This window comes from Engystomops pustulosus, chromosome 7, assembly GCF_040894005.1.
Source record: "Engystomops pustulosus chromosome 7, aEngPut4.maternal, whole genome shotgun sequence".
In the NCBI taxonomy this organism is placed as follows: Eukaryota; Metazoa; Chordata; class Amphibia; order Anura; family Leptodactylidae; genus Engystomops; species Engystomops pustulosus.
The window spans coordinates 56,387,432-56,401,364 of record NC_092417.1 but is presented as its reverse complement, the minus strand read 5'-3'; the positions used below and the strand labels follow the sequence as shown (position 1 = coordinate 56,401,364).

Below are 13,933 nucleotides of genomic sequence, written 5' to 3'. Positions count from 1 at the left end.
CCCCAAATAATATCTATAGCATCCCCCCCCCAGTATAAAATAATTATAGCCCCAAATAATATCTATAGCATCCCCCCCAGTATAAAATAATTATAGCCCCAAATAATATCTATAGCACCCCCCCCCAGTATAAAATAATTATAGCCCCAAATAATATATATATAGCATCCCCCCCAGTATAAAATAATTATAGCCCCAAATAATATATATATAGCATCCCCCCCAGTATAAAATAATTATAGCCCCAAATAATATCTATAGCATCCCCCCCAGTATAAAATAATTATGGCCCCAAATAATATCTATAGCATCCCCCCCCCCAGTATAAAATAATTATAGCTCCAAATCCCCAAATAAAATATACAGAACCCCCACCCCCACCCCTAGTATAAAATAATTCTGGCCCCATATAATATCTATAGCATCCCCCTAGTATTAAACAATCATAGCCCCAAATAATATATATATATATATAGCATTCCCCCCAGTATAAAATAATTACAGTATAGCCCCAAATAATATAAATATATATTGCATCCCCCCCAGTAATAAAGAAATAATTATAGCCCCAAATAAAATAGCATTCCATGATCCCCCCCCCCCCCAGTTTAAAATAATTCTGGCCCCATATGATATATATAGCCCCCCGCAGTATTAATTATTAGCCACAATTAATTAAATACATGAAAAATAATAAAAATCATACTCACCTGCAGGCAGCTGCTCCCTCGCCGCGGCTCCGGTGTTCACGCGGCTCTCCTGTGAGACGCGGCTCCGCACAGTGACACAGGCGCCGCGCCATGACGTCATGGCGCCTGTGTCACTGCTTAGAACGGAGCGACGCAGCTGCCGGAAAGGCGCTGCGTCGCTCCGCATATAAATCGCGCCTGTGTCTTAAAGAGACAGGCGCGATTTATTTAGCTGGTGGGCGATTCGGGCGTTAATGGACGCCCGAATCGCCCACTTTAGAGCGGCGAATTTCGCCGCCCTGTACAGGGACCCGCATTCTGCCGCCTGAAGCGAGATTTTCATCTCGCCTCATGGCAGATGCGGCCCTGTGCGCGCCCCCTGTGCCGAACCCCTGGCCATGTCTCTGCCCAGGACTGTAGTTATGACCCTGCCTCCGGCCCATACACAATGCTCCTCAGGCTGTAGATACGTTATTGTAGATGTGGATACGTGGCCTGGCACAAGTAACAGACTGCAGTAATAGGTAACACATCACCAGAGACTATAATAAGTGACACCACACAGTAATAGAGACACAGACACATTGCATAGATTCAATACATTTTTTATTAAAATGATTTTTTTGTTTGAATTTGAACCATCCAGTCTAATACAAAGGATTTACTGCAGTAAAAGTTGTGAACCAGAGGAAGGCGAAAATAACCCCCATTCAGGGGGAAAAAATTCCTTCCTGACCCCATGAACTGGCGATCGGCTACTCCCTGGTTCACTGCAGCGATAGCACTGAATGGGACCCTGTCACACTTATATTATATCTTACTTATTGTCTTCTATCAATCAGAAATAATTAAACTATTACCTTATTTATGTTATTCTTATTCATATATTATTTTATTTGTTATATAAAATACATTTCTATGTTCTCTAGTTTCTGACTTCTACCATTTCTTTATATACTATCATATAAATCATACTAGGCTTATCTTATGTACACTTTCTATACTATATATAATATATAATTTTAGATTATACTAATGCTTAAACTTTTTTAGTAGTATATCTAATTGATTTTACTCAATCAGACATAATTAAACTATTACCTTATTTATGTGATTCTTGTTAATATATTATTCTCCTTTATATATATATATATATATTACTTCTATTATTTTATGATATGCTATCACATTGTATACATATATTTTCTCTATCTATATGATTCTTATCCAATACTAATCTTATCAGAGATACATTTTCTATACTGTATATACTATGTCATTTTCAATTAAACTTATGCTTTAACCTTTTTTGCTTTTACACTATTTTTCTATGTACTATAGATATGATTCCTATCTTACTCTTATCTATCTCATATCTTATATATGTATATCTTCAAAGTTTATGCTATAATTGCCTATATTACTAAAAATATATTTTCATATTAGTAAAAAGGTTTTCCAGGAACAAGATAAAATTATGTAACCTTTATATAGAAACAGTGATTCTAAGGCTATTTTTGATCTCCTTTTTCACAGTCCATTGCAAGGATGTGTAAGGAGGTTTACTGGCAATAGTGTATCCTACTGTAGGCTAATAAAGTGGGATACGTCCTCTGGTTCAGTTCTTCCCCCCTGAAAGCAGGAGAAGGAGCAAACATCAGTAGCAGCCAGGGTTTTACTTCTGAAGATGTTTAGGAAGTCTCCAGGGTGACATAACTGTCCATTTTTTTTGACTGTTACATCAACATGGAAACACCCACAGTGTACGCTCAGTGGAGTCTGGGTTGGATGCCATACTTTGACATCTGCCCCCTATAACCTCCAATGGCCACCAATGAGCACATTCTGCCCTCTCCAGCAGGATGTTATAGTGCAGTCTGCTGGGCTTTTTCATCCTGTCTTTCCTGCTGGATACATGTATTCTTAGCAGACGGGCAAAAGGGATTCCACTGTCTGCCAGTATAAGTCTATGAACATGTTCTGCGTACAAGCTTTCTTGTCCTATGCAATGAAAGTGCAAAAACAAGATCTGGATTGGAGAACTGTGATAAAATCAGTTATGAAATCAGGATATAGGTGAGGATATAAGGGTTGAAGTGTAAGGCGTATGGTATAGAGACAGTATATGAAGTTTAGGGTTCAGATAGTAGGATAGAGGGTCAGGTATTTGTATCTGGGAATATATTTATTTTCTCCTGGAAATCCTCTAGATATATATATATATATATATATATATATATATATATATATATATACATATGTGTGTATATATATATATATATATATATATATATATATATACACACATATGTATATATATATATATATATATATATATATCTATAGCTATAGCTTTCACTATATCTATCTATCTATCTATCTATCTATCTGCTATCAATCGTTTGATTTCTGAAGTTTCCCCTCCATGATAAAGACATTGATGATCTATTCTTGCCAATGAGATAATAGCTGCAAACACAGAAAAGAGACTGAAGTCCAATTGTGTTCTCTATGTAGTGGACAGTGGCAGGAACTGCAGCAGAGCTCCCATACATTTGACTAGGAATTTAGCTGTAGTTCATGTTGCTGATCACTACACAGAGAATGGAGCTGGACCTTATTGTTATTATTCAGCTGATTTCAATCAGGCGTTGGGTCCTAGAAGCATGACCCATCTGATATTGATGATCATTTTCTCATCTTATGGATTGGTCATCAAGATCTTTATCATGGAAAACCCCTTTAATAACTTTTACTCTATAGTCTATGTCTTATCATTAGCTTATACCTACCTCCTACTTACAAGATTTCTACAGAGTAAAGAGGTAGCACTGGTTAACATGACGGGCCTAACTAGTTAACCAGATGTGATATCTAGTGTTAGATAATACAGGGAACCACCCATATTGTGTATTAACTCCAGGTCCTGTTAACCAGTGATAAATCTGTATTATCAGTATTTTAGAACTCATTCCTACATTAAACCTTTACTTATCTATTATTATTAAATATTATACTAATATTAAAGGCGTTTTCAGGGCTCAAAAAATAAGGGCTCAAAATGCCAACTCTCTGCATTTCTATACACATCACTAGTCTAGTGCGGGTAAGTCCTAGCTTAGGTCACACTGGAGTAATCCCACACTGGGGTAGTCATGTATTGTAGATATTTTTTCAGCCAAGAAAAAAACCTTTACTATTATATTGATCTAATACAATATTATAAAACAATAAATATCCTTGTGTCTTTTTAAAATTGTTTACATATAGGGCTATTTATGACCTATACTTATCTATACTTACCATACTTACCGAAACACCCTACCAATGAAGGAAGCAGCCCTGGCCCTTAATCTCCTGAAGATTTGTCTTGCAGGAATGCAGGACCAGGCGAAGCAAGATGTCTCCTCCATGTCTTCAGCAGGCACCTCTGCAGTCTCTTCTGCAGGCTCTTCTGCTGTCTCTTCAGCAGGCACCTCTGCAGTCTTCTCTGCAGGCTCTTCTGCTGTCTCTTCGGCAGGCACATCTGCAGACTCTCCTGCAGGCTCTTCTGCTGTGTCTGATGATCTCTCATCTTCTGTCCACCAGGATGTGTCCGACGATGACTCCTGTAAAGGAGATGAAGTCACATGAAAGACTGCATGATCCCCCATGTTTACAGATCCTAGATGCTCTGGACTACTCAGGTTTGGTACATTACAAGATTACGCTACGGACATATTGGATATTCCCAATCAACTCTAATGCTATGTTGTACAGGAAGACTATTACACAGCATTTTTATCTAGGTAAGTTATCTGAGGGCGCTCCCTACATATCTGTACAATACTTAACATTGTCTTGTAAAAAAAAAGTTTTATTTTGAACCTCAATAAAACACTTATTATTATCTAGTATCACTTACATCATACTCGTCCAGGATGCTCAGTCCTTCCTCCACGTTCATGTAGATGGGCTGAAATAGAACAGGTGATGGTTAGTTTTTTATGTCATGTCATTGTGATCTAGTGGATGCATAGAGAAATGGTGAGTACATCCTGCTCTGTCGAGGTCTGTTATCTCTCAAGATTTATATGGGATCAGTGGGTAACAAGTGGAATCACAGAATATGAAGAGTGGGGGGCATTTATCAAACAATAGCTCTTGTGTGGTGAAGTCTGATAATGTTCCACCCCCTCGGATATATGACAAGGCTTTGGCTTCCTGATGTATTTGGCAGGCATACAATTATACCCCGGGCCCTGGAAATACTTGCAACCCCTGGTTGTTTGCTGGTAATTATGATTATTTCAGGGCTTGTATGCCAGATAACTGGTGTACAATCCCTTATAAATCTCCACCATTATGTAGAATTATAGACTGAGATGTGGGTGTGAAGTCTGTGTATACTAAGTCTCTTACCCCATTCTCAGAGTCTTCTTCCTGACGGATGTCCTTAGAGAAGGAAAGAGATAAAAGAGCATATTACATACAATAGTACAATCCTGTTACATATCTGCATGTGAGGTCCTCTAGTATGATGGATTGGTATCACTTACATAGGTCTCGGTTATCTGGAGTCCAATGGGTCTTGCCTGTGAATAAGAAATACAAGTTTCATAGAATTAGTTCCTTCCTTTATCATGTGAACGTGGTTTTCAGCCTCATCGTGGGGAAGTCCTTCATTAAAAAAATGTTTAATACAGGGATGTTTTTACTTTGATAATATCACTTACATATTCTTCAGTCATCTTCACTATGTCATCTATGACGTCTTGAGGAATAGGCTGCAAAAGAACTAGTTATGTTTAGTTTAATAGTTTTAATAACAAGAATAAGCACAGCTCAGCATCATAAGCTGTCCACCCGCTACAGCAGCAGTTGCAAGCTGTAGCTGGTGCGGCCCTGTAGACATGACACCTCTGCTTTATCCAGTATCAGCACTTTAAACAAATCAAATCTTCAAGCTGCAAATAAACAGAACAATAAAACTGCTGCATAAAATGAGAGGCATATATTTTCAAGCTCCATGATGTCAATGTCTACTCTAGATTTCCAGTGTTGCTTCCATCCTAGACTCTACGGACACTATCTGTCCACCTGTTACATAGATATAAACCCCAGAGGTTTATATGTGAATTATATGTGGTAACCTTTTATTCTCTCCGTTGTCTCTATTTGCTACCAAGAAAGTAAAAGGTTACTTGACTAGTATGAGTTATTTCACATAAAACCTCTGGGGCGCAATATCTTTTGGAAGAATGAAGTTATCTATGATAATTAGCAGTGTATATTGTGGACCTGTACCCCAGGAGCTGGGATCAAAGCCACTACAATAATGAACATAGATATGGTAAAATAAAGACCCCAATACTGACATCATCCATGGAGGAGGACAACAGTGATGATGTATCGTAGACACTGTTGTCCTCTGGCAGGTCCTCAATGTCATCTTCCAGGAGGCTAGACAACAGTGATGTTATATCATAGACACTGCAGTCCTCTTGCAGGTCTTCCATCTCTTCTTTGTGGACGGCTGGCTCCTGCACAGAGGTAACATTTATAAAGATATATAAGTGATATGAGCTCTGAATGGGATTACATACATTCATCCATCTATTGTTAGAACAATCTATAGCTGTGGAACCATCCTATCCTATAGATGCACTGCTAACTAGGATAAACATTCCTGTCACTGCCCCTTGCACACAAAGTGACTTGGAGATAACTGAAAGCTGTAGTAAGAACATTAGGTTGGAAAACTATTCATAATTAAGTCAATGGGACCTCATCCCCAGATACCAATGGGTAGCGTATAGTACAAAGAATGCATTAAACTTCTGGTGACTACTACATGTATAAAAGTTTTCAGAAAATGACAAAGACAAGCGAAAAATACAGATATCCTGACCCTTTTAAAACTTGGATTTTAATTTATGTTATTACTAAAATATATTAGTGTTGTTACTGTGCAATAAAGTACTTAAAACCACAAGTGTCTGGTGGAGTCTCCTATATATATAGTCATACAAAGAATTCATCCAATGTAGTATATTTTTTTAAATGGAAGCAACCTAATTCCTGTATTGCTTTATTGGGTTTACTATATACATACATTTTTACTAAGGAACATGGACATGGAGCCCCGTGGTATAATAGCCCCACAGACCCTCCGCGGCAACCGGTTACATCAATAGGTTTCATCATCTTCATGTATCCAGTGACCGGCAGCTTAGTGTTTTATTTCTACACCAGGCAAATACCCTCCACGGTCTTTGATTTAAATTATTTACAGTGTTTTCAAATATGTTTTTGCAACACATATTCTGGGGTTATAATTGATATACCGTATATACCGGCGTATAAGACGACTTTTGAAGACAGAAAAATCTTCTGTCTAGTCTGGGGTCGTCTTATACGCCGGTAATCCCGACCGCCCGCCGTGTATTCACGGCGGCGGTCGGGTCCCGGTGTATGGAGAGGGCTCACGGGCTGAGCCCTCTCCATAGCCGGTAAGTCTTTGCTGCATATTGCAGTTTTCACAGCGATAGCGGCGCATACTCACCCTCTGGTGGCCCCGATGTCTGCGCGGCTCGTCTTCAGTCTTCCGCGCCGTCTTCTTTCTTCTGCTGGGCGCCGCCATGTCTTTTCCCGGGGCGGCGCCTAGTATGACGTCAGCAGCGGCGCGTCATACTAGGCGCCTGCCGGGGAAGATCAATGGCGGCGCCAAGCAGAAGAAAGAAGACGGCGCGGACATCGGGGGAGCAGCGCAGCACATCGGGGCCACCGGAGGGTGAGTATATACGTTTGTTTTTTTTTAATGCTGGGCTGGGCTGGGCTGTATACTACTGGGGGCTGTGCTGTATACTACTGGGGGCTGTGCTGTATACTACTGGGGGCAGTGCTGTATACTACTGGGGGCTGTGCTGTAATGGTAATGTTGTTGTTGTATGCCTTATGTTTATGACCGACAGTTTTCCTGCTATATACCTGCATGTCATAAGAATTTACATTAAAAAAAGGACCATGTTAAATTCAAATCTGTTTTTTTTTTTTAATTTTTACCGGTGTTTTGTATGCGTTGGAAAAGGGGTAGTCTTATACGGCGAATATATCTTAAACTCTATATTTTAAACAGGAAAGTAGGGGGGTCGTCTTATACACCAGGTCGTCTTATATGCCGGAATATACGGTATCAACTTGCAGGTTCAGTGTTATACTTGAAATAATTACAATGTTGCTTAGGGATTTCCCCAAACAACTTAGAAAGGTTCTGTATTACATTGTTGATTTTATCAATTACAATGTTTCTTATTCAGAGGTTTCCTCACTCAACTCAATCTAATTGTGGATTACACTGGAATCTCTAAATCTACATGTTCTCCTACATAACAATTTACATCTAGATTCTACTCAACTTGTCCACATCTAGATTCTGCTAGTTCTGGATATACACAGAGTTTTCCTGCAGGTCAAAGCTCCATTACATGTAGCTGGCTAAGCGAGTCTCTGATGCCCCAAATTGATAATAATAATAATAGTAGTGTTAGCCCAAATCCCCTGATGAAGCCAGTTAGACTAGCGATACTAGCGATTTACTGAGCAAGTATCAATTTTGGGTATCAGAGACTAGCTTAGCCAGCAACATGTAAAAGCAACAAGTCAATCTGAAGCCTAAATAACAGTAAAACCCCATAAAATAACCTACTTGTGTAAAAACAACTTTTACCAAGTTTCTTAACCCTTTAAATGTTTCTCATGGGTTAAAACAAAATGAAAGTTCAATTTTGAAATTGTAATTTTTTGGCTAAATGAATGTATTTTTCAAAAAATATATACATGTATACATTCACATAGGATAAAATGCCAAAATGCAGTGCAAGGTTTATTACCCAATTTCCATTCAGAGGAAATTTGCTTTGTCACATTGTACAGGCTATAAAGTTTTTGCTTTTTTGGAAGTGTGGACATATGAGTCTTTATGATTATTTGTGGGATGAGATTTACTTCAAAGATACAACTAAGGGTGTCTATATCTTATTGACAAGGATTTTTTCAAGTCTTTCTAGGTAGAGAGAAAAAAAATAAAGATTTTTAGCATATTTTTGGGCAACAATAACTGTACCATGGGATGTTATTCCATTTACAGCACGTTGTAACATTGGGTAATTTGATTTTTTCTTAGCTTTATACTATTTTGGTTGGCCTGTACTACTGCATATATTTAACTCTATTTTCTGCACTTGAATACTACTAGTGCAGCTCACAAATTTGTGTAAGGTGACATTTGGCGATATTTACCTTATATTTTTCTTATTTTGCTTTAAACCTTTTGTATAATTAAGGGTAGATTAGTACATGACCATATATTTGAAGCACGCATAGTAGGTTACCGCCAGGTCCAGCTTGGAGGCAGGCCCGATGTCCAGGGACATCTAGCAGCCCCAGGGCAATAGTTGGACCCCTGTGTTGTAACGGAATGGATAAGCTGCTTATACTATGTGGTCTGCTACATCACAGCGTGCAAGGGTAAGAGGAATCCCTGATCGCGGGTGTTACAGCAGGGTAATATACAGCTAATATACAGCTAACACCAGCTGTTTCTGGTGCCTATGCCAGAAGCATGATGTAATGGTATTGCACAAGTTGGCAAGTTACTGTTCCCTAGTAATGTAGTATGTCGCATACCCAATAAAGCAATTAAGGATTCAAGCTGCTTCCATTTAACAAAAAATACTACTCCTATACATTGGTTGAATATTTTGTATAACTATATATAGTATACTCCACTCAGGCATTTGTGGTTTATATACTTTATTTTATAGTCAATACACTTATATTTTTAGTGATGACATAAATTAAAAGTTAAGTTTTAAAACTGTCCAGAAATGGTTATTTTTAGCTTGCCTTTGGCATTTTCTGAAAAAGTTACTTAAATGAAATCTAGCACCAGGATGAAGGATTGTAAAGCAAGTACATTGACATACTGGGGCAGATTTCTCAAGCTGTCTGAAAGTCAGAATATTTCTAGTTGTCCATGGCAACCAATCACAGCTCCCCTTTAAAATATTCATGAGCACTGGTAAAATGAAAGATGAGCTGTGATTGGTTGCCATGGGCAACTAGAAATATTCTGACTTTCAGACAGCTTGAGAAATCTGCCCTACTAGGTGTTAAAAATTATGCACATGAGCCTGAGGGGCTCCAAGCTCTACTAGCACCTATGGAGCTCAGAGCCCCTCAGACTCATTTGCATAATTGTCATTTTCTGTAAAAACCAGGGCATAAGAATCTAAAAGAAGAGCAGATCCTGCCAGAGGGGGCACATACCAATATATCAGTGTGCTTGGTTTACAATCCTTCATCCTTGAACCCTGCTGTGACATTGGTCCATTTTATTTCTGCTGAGGTATCTACATGTACAATAAAACTCCAGCAATTGTAATAGAGATTAACAGTGTCAATGTGTTGATGCCTCCTACCTCTCCATACACTAAGGTGCAATCAGTTGGGTTACACTGAACATTAGGCTATCAGCTATCCTGTAGATTGGTGCTAACCTTTTAACCAGTTGAAACCCCTTTATATAGTTAATACTGCACCCCAACCTCAGTGCACATGCGCCAAACCTCAGACACATGTACAGTGAGGATGAATTGTACTTCCCTCGCTTTACAGAAGCAGCGTGTAGGCGCAGTTCCACCCTGCTAGCGCGAGTGAATAAATTAAAATACAAGGCGCTCCGGTGATGTAGCAGGAGGACTCCAGGATAATTAGCATAATTTTTATAACTCCGTAGAATTATAATAACAGAAGTCCTGAGGAACATCTTAGTAGGACACAGATATCATCAGTAAAACTGATGGTAGATGTCCTTTAATCACTTGTCTATAATGACTTGTATGTGGTTTAGGGCTCAAAATTGCCCTGGCAGGTTAAAATTAAGTTGGTTTTCAATTACTATGCAAATCAAAAATATCATAATCATTTTACAAGTCTCATTTACAAAAACTAGATGGCTAACAGACCAGGGTCAGTTCACATATCAGATTTTTTATATCAGTTTTATTCATCCGATTTGCACCCATTCATTGTCTTCAACCAGAAAATAACCGATGTAAAACACCAATGAAATTCATTGTAACAAATACAGCTATATACAGTGTCTCCTGTAAGATATATAGCTACTGTATATACCATGACCCCCTGTAAGATATATAGCTATGTACTATACCTTCTTTAACAGATATAGCTATATACTGTGCCCTTGGTAACAGATATAGCCATATACTGTACCACCTGTAACAGATACAGCTATGTACTGTACCACCAGTAACAGATATAGCTATATACTGTACCACCTGTAACAGATGTAGCTATACACTGTTCCCTCTGTAACAGATATAGCCATATACAGTACAGTTTGTTAAAGCGTACTATATACTCTGAATCCTGTTATAGATATAGTTATGTACCATGCCACATTTAATAGATATAGTTATATATATATAGTGTCCCTAAATAAAGCTATATACTGTGCCCTCTGTAACAGATATAGCTATATACTGTGCTCCTTGTAACAGAGCAACTGTATATATCATGATCCCTGTAAGATATGTATTTAAATACTGTGTCACATGTAACATATATATAGCTACTGTATATACTCTGAATCCTATTAGAGATACAGCTACATACAGCATCACCCCTATGTGTTATATAGCTACTCCCCTGTGTCCTTATCCCTTGTCCCATTGCTATTGACCCTGCCGCACCTATTGACCCTGCCGGTTATCTCTGCCGTATTCAGTGGGGGCCTCTTATAGACAGGTCTGGTTACATTACTCTACTTGATAGAACTACCAACTACATTACCAACTACTTGATAGAATAAGTTAAACTTTATAACTGTGATGTATACACTGTGTACTGTATATATTGATCTGTGTGCAGTGTATATAATGTGTGACTACCACTTACCAGCGGAGGATGAAGGGGGGTGCAACCTGCAACCAAGAAGAGACTCAATAATACAGAACAAGAAGTAACACACAGACACACAAGTACACACAGATAAGTACGCTGACACACACACACACAAGTACACACACCTACAGACAAACACTCACACACATACACAATTACACACACACACAAACAAGTATACACAGACACCAATACAGAACAACAATTAATACACAGACAAATACACACAGAACAACAGGTAACACAAAAATTAAAAGATGAAGCTCAGAAGTGAGAAAGATCCCAGTTGCTCCGGGCAGAACACGCGATGCGGCGCCTCCTCTCCACTGACTGGCAGTTGGCAGGTAGTGACCAATCACATGCCAGGCACCTGCCAGTCACATGACCTCTATAGTGTTGCTTTATAAGTTATACATCGAATTCAATGGCTTTCACCATAATATCTTTTGTTTAGAGAACATCAACGTAAGTAACAAAACTAATATAACAAAAAGGGGCACATAAAGAGTGAGTGGCTACCAAAGGTGGGCATTATAAGGTGTATGGGGAGAACCAGAGCACCATGGGTACATTGTAAAGGGGAGAGTAGAGGGGGCATTATTATATTGGGTGGGCAAAAAAGGGGAATCTTGCATATGGACACCAAAAATAGAGGGACTTTATGACTGGGAAGGACCATAGATGGCATTATGAGTAGAGAGCTAATATAGAGAGACATTACTAGTGGGCGCTGCTATAGGGCATTATTATAACTCAGTGGGCCACAGGAAAGGGGCATTATAAGGGTGCACAGTGCAGGGACCACAAGGGCAGCATTATAGCATTATGTTGTGACATGAAGGAGCTTTTTAAGATGTGGTGGCCAAAAAGAAGAGACATTAGGGTGAGGCTTTCCTTGTCCACAAAGTTGGGAGGTATATATAATATGTGTGTATATATGATATTTGTGTAGCATCAATTGCTTCATGTTGGAACAGACACACACACATGAGTTCTAGCATTGTGTGGGCCAGCTTGCCCTGATATTGTGCCCCCCATTACTCTCATGCATATTGTGCCCCCCAGCTCCCTCTATTACGGTTGTCTCCTCATATTTCCCACCCAGCAGGGGCCTTCACTATGGAAGTTTAATTGGGGATAAGGCAATGGTGGGAACATTTTATGGGGGGGGGGCCCTGCTTGGGACATTTTATGGGGGGTGGAGCACTGCTGGGTACAGTTCATTAATGGGGAGCCCTGCTGGGAACATTTTATAGGGGAGTGCACTGCTGTGGACATTTTATTAGAGGCACCGCTGTGGATGTTTCATTGATGGGGGAGCACTGCTGTCGATATTTTATGGGGGGAGCACTGCTGGGGACATTTTGTGGGGGGGACACTGCTGGGGGCATTTTATGGGGGGAGCACTAGTGGGGACATTTTATGGGGGGCACTGCTGGGAACATTTCATTAGTGAAGGGAGGCTGCTATAGAGGGAGACTACAGAAAAGGGGGCATTTTAGACCAAGGGCTGCAGGAAATGGGACATTATATGGGTTGTGGTTGTGGGTTGTGGTTAGTCATAAAGTATTTACGGCGCACACAATTGGGGGGGGTTAAGGGGGGCTCTGCTGTGGACATTTAATTAAATTGGGGCCAAAATGGGTTGCAGTGGAGTTGGCAGGCGGAGGAGTTTAGGGCTCGGAGTATGAGGTTGGTTTGGTCCTAGTTGTCTGAACAACCCTAGGCCCACGGGACATTTAATCCGCCCCTGGCTGTACCCAACCAAAGAAACCCTAGAAAGCACACATATTACATTGTAGTAAAAGCATAAGTTTATTAGATAACAAAACTAAAACCACATAAAAAATAGGAACAATACACAGAAAATATAGGGAACACATTAGGACACAATCTATGCTAATAAAATATATGTGGAGACTAACTCCTATTACACTGAATCCAATAGCCAAAACCCCGAGTTTACATCAGCAGAAATCCTGCTAGATAGACTAAATCAGTCAGGGCTGAGCAAGAGGGCAGTATGTGAGTATATGTATACAGACCAAAGGAGCCGATTCCCGACACTTGTTTTACCCTTCCTACAGGATTTGCACACATCCAAGGCCAATGCCAGTGTATATATCTGTGATTGCTAACAGTAGCATATAGGAACTTAATGGCAGCTAATGGTAATTCACAAGTCAGAGAAATACTACTTTTTACACTGATAGAGAAGAGTACCAGATAGTACGGCGAAGGCAAAATAATAATTTTATTAAAAAATGATTTCATTTGTT

The 13,933-nt window shown here is 39.4% G+C and overlaps 1 protein-coding gene across 1 annotated transcript; it reads right to left on the bottom strand.

Annotated features, from left to right (window-relative positions):
• Nucleotides 1-3,056: 3,056 nt before the first annotated feature.
• LOC140068783 (uncharacterized) lies at nucleotides 3,057-11,766 on the bottom strand. Its single transcript, XM_072114178.1, has 7 exons — nucleotides 11,649-11,766; nucleotides 6,047-6,211; nucleotides 5,405-5,455; nucleotides 5,228-5,263; nucleotides 5,091-5,123; nucleotides 4,594-4,644; nucleotides 3,057-4,297 (listed from the first exon to the last, which is right to left on the bottom strand). The coding sequence occupies exons 2-7, from the start codon at nucleotides 6,185-6,187 to the stop codon at nucleotides 3,998-4,000; spliced, it is 612 nt and encodes a 203-aa protein (XP_071970279.1). The 5' UTR covers nucleotides 6,188-6,211; nucleotides 11,649-11,766; the 3' UTR covers nucleotides 3,057-3,997.
• Nucleotides 11,767-13,933: the final 2,167 nt, after the last annotated feature.

Bases quoted from the DNA above. Each gene is read 5' to 3' on its own strand.
- LOC140068783 (XM_072114178.1), bottom strand. From the start codon at position 6,187: ATGGAAGACCTGCAAGAGGACTGCAGTGTCTATGATATAACATCACTG. The intron at 5,124-5,227 runs GTAAGTGATACC...TCCTTCTCTAAG, and splicing joins TCCAGATAACCGAGACCTAT to GACATCCGTCAGGAAGAAGA. The intron at 4,645-5,090 runs GTAAGAGACTTA...GTTCTATTTCAG, and splicing joins AAGAAGACTCTGAGAATGGG to CCCATCTACATGAACGTGGA.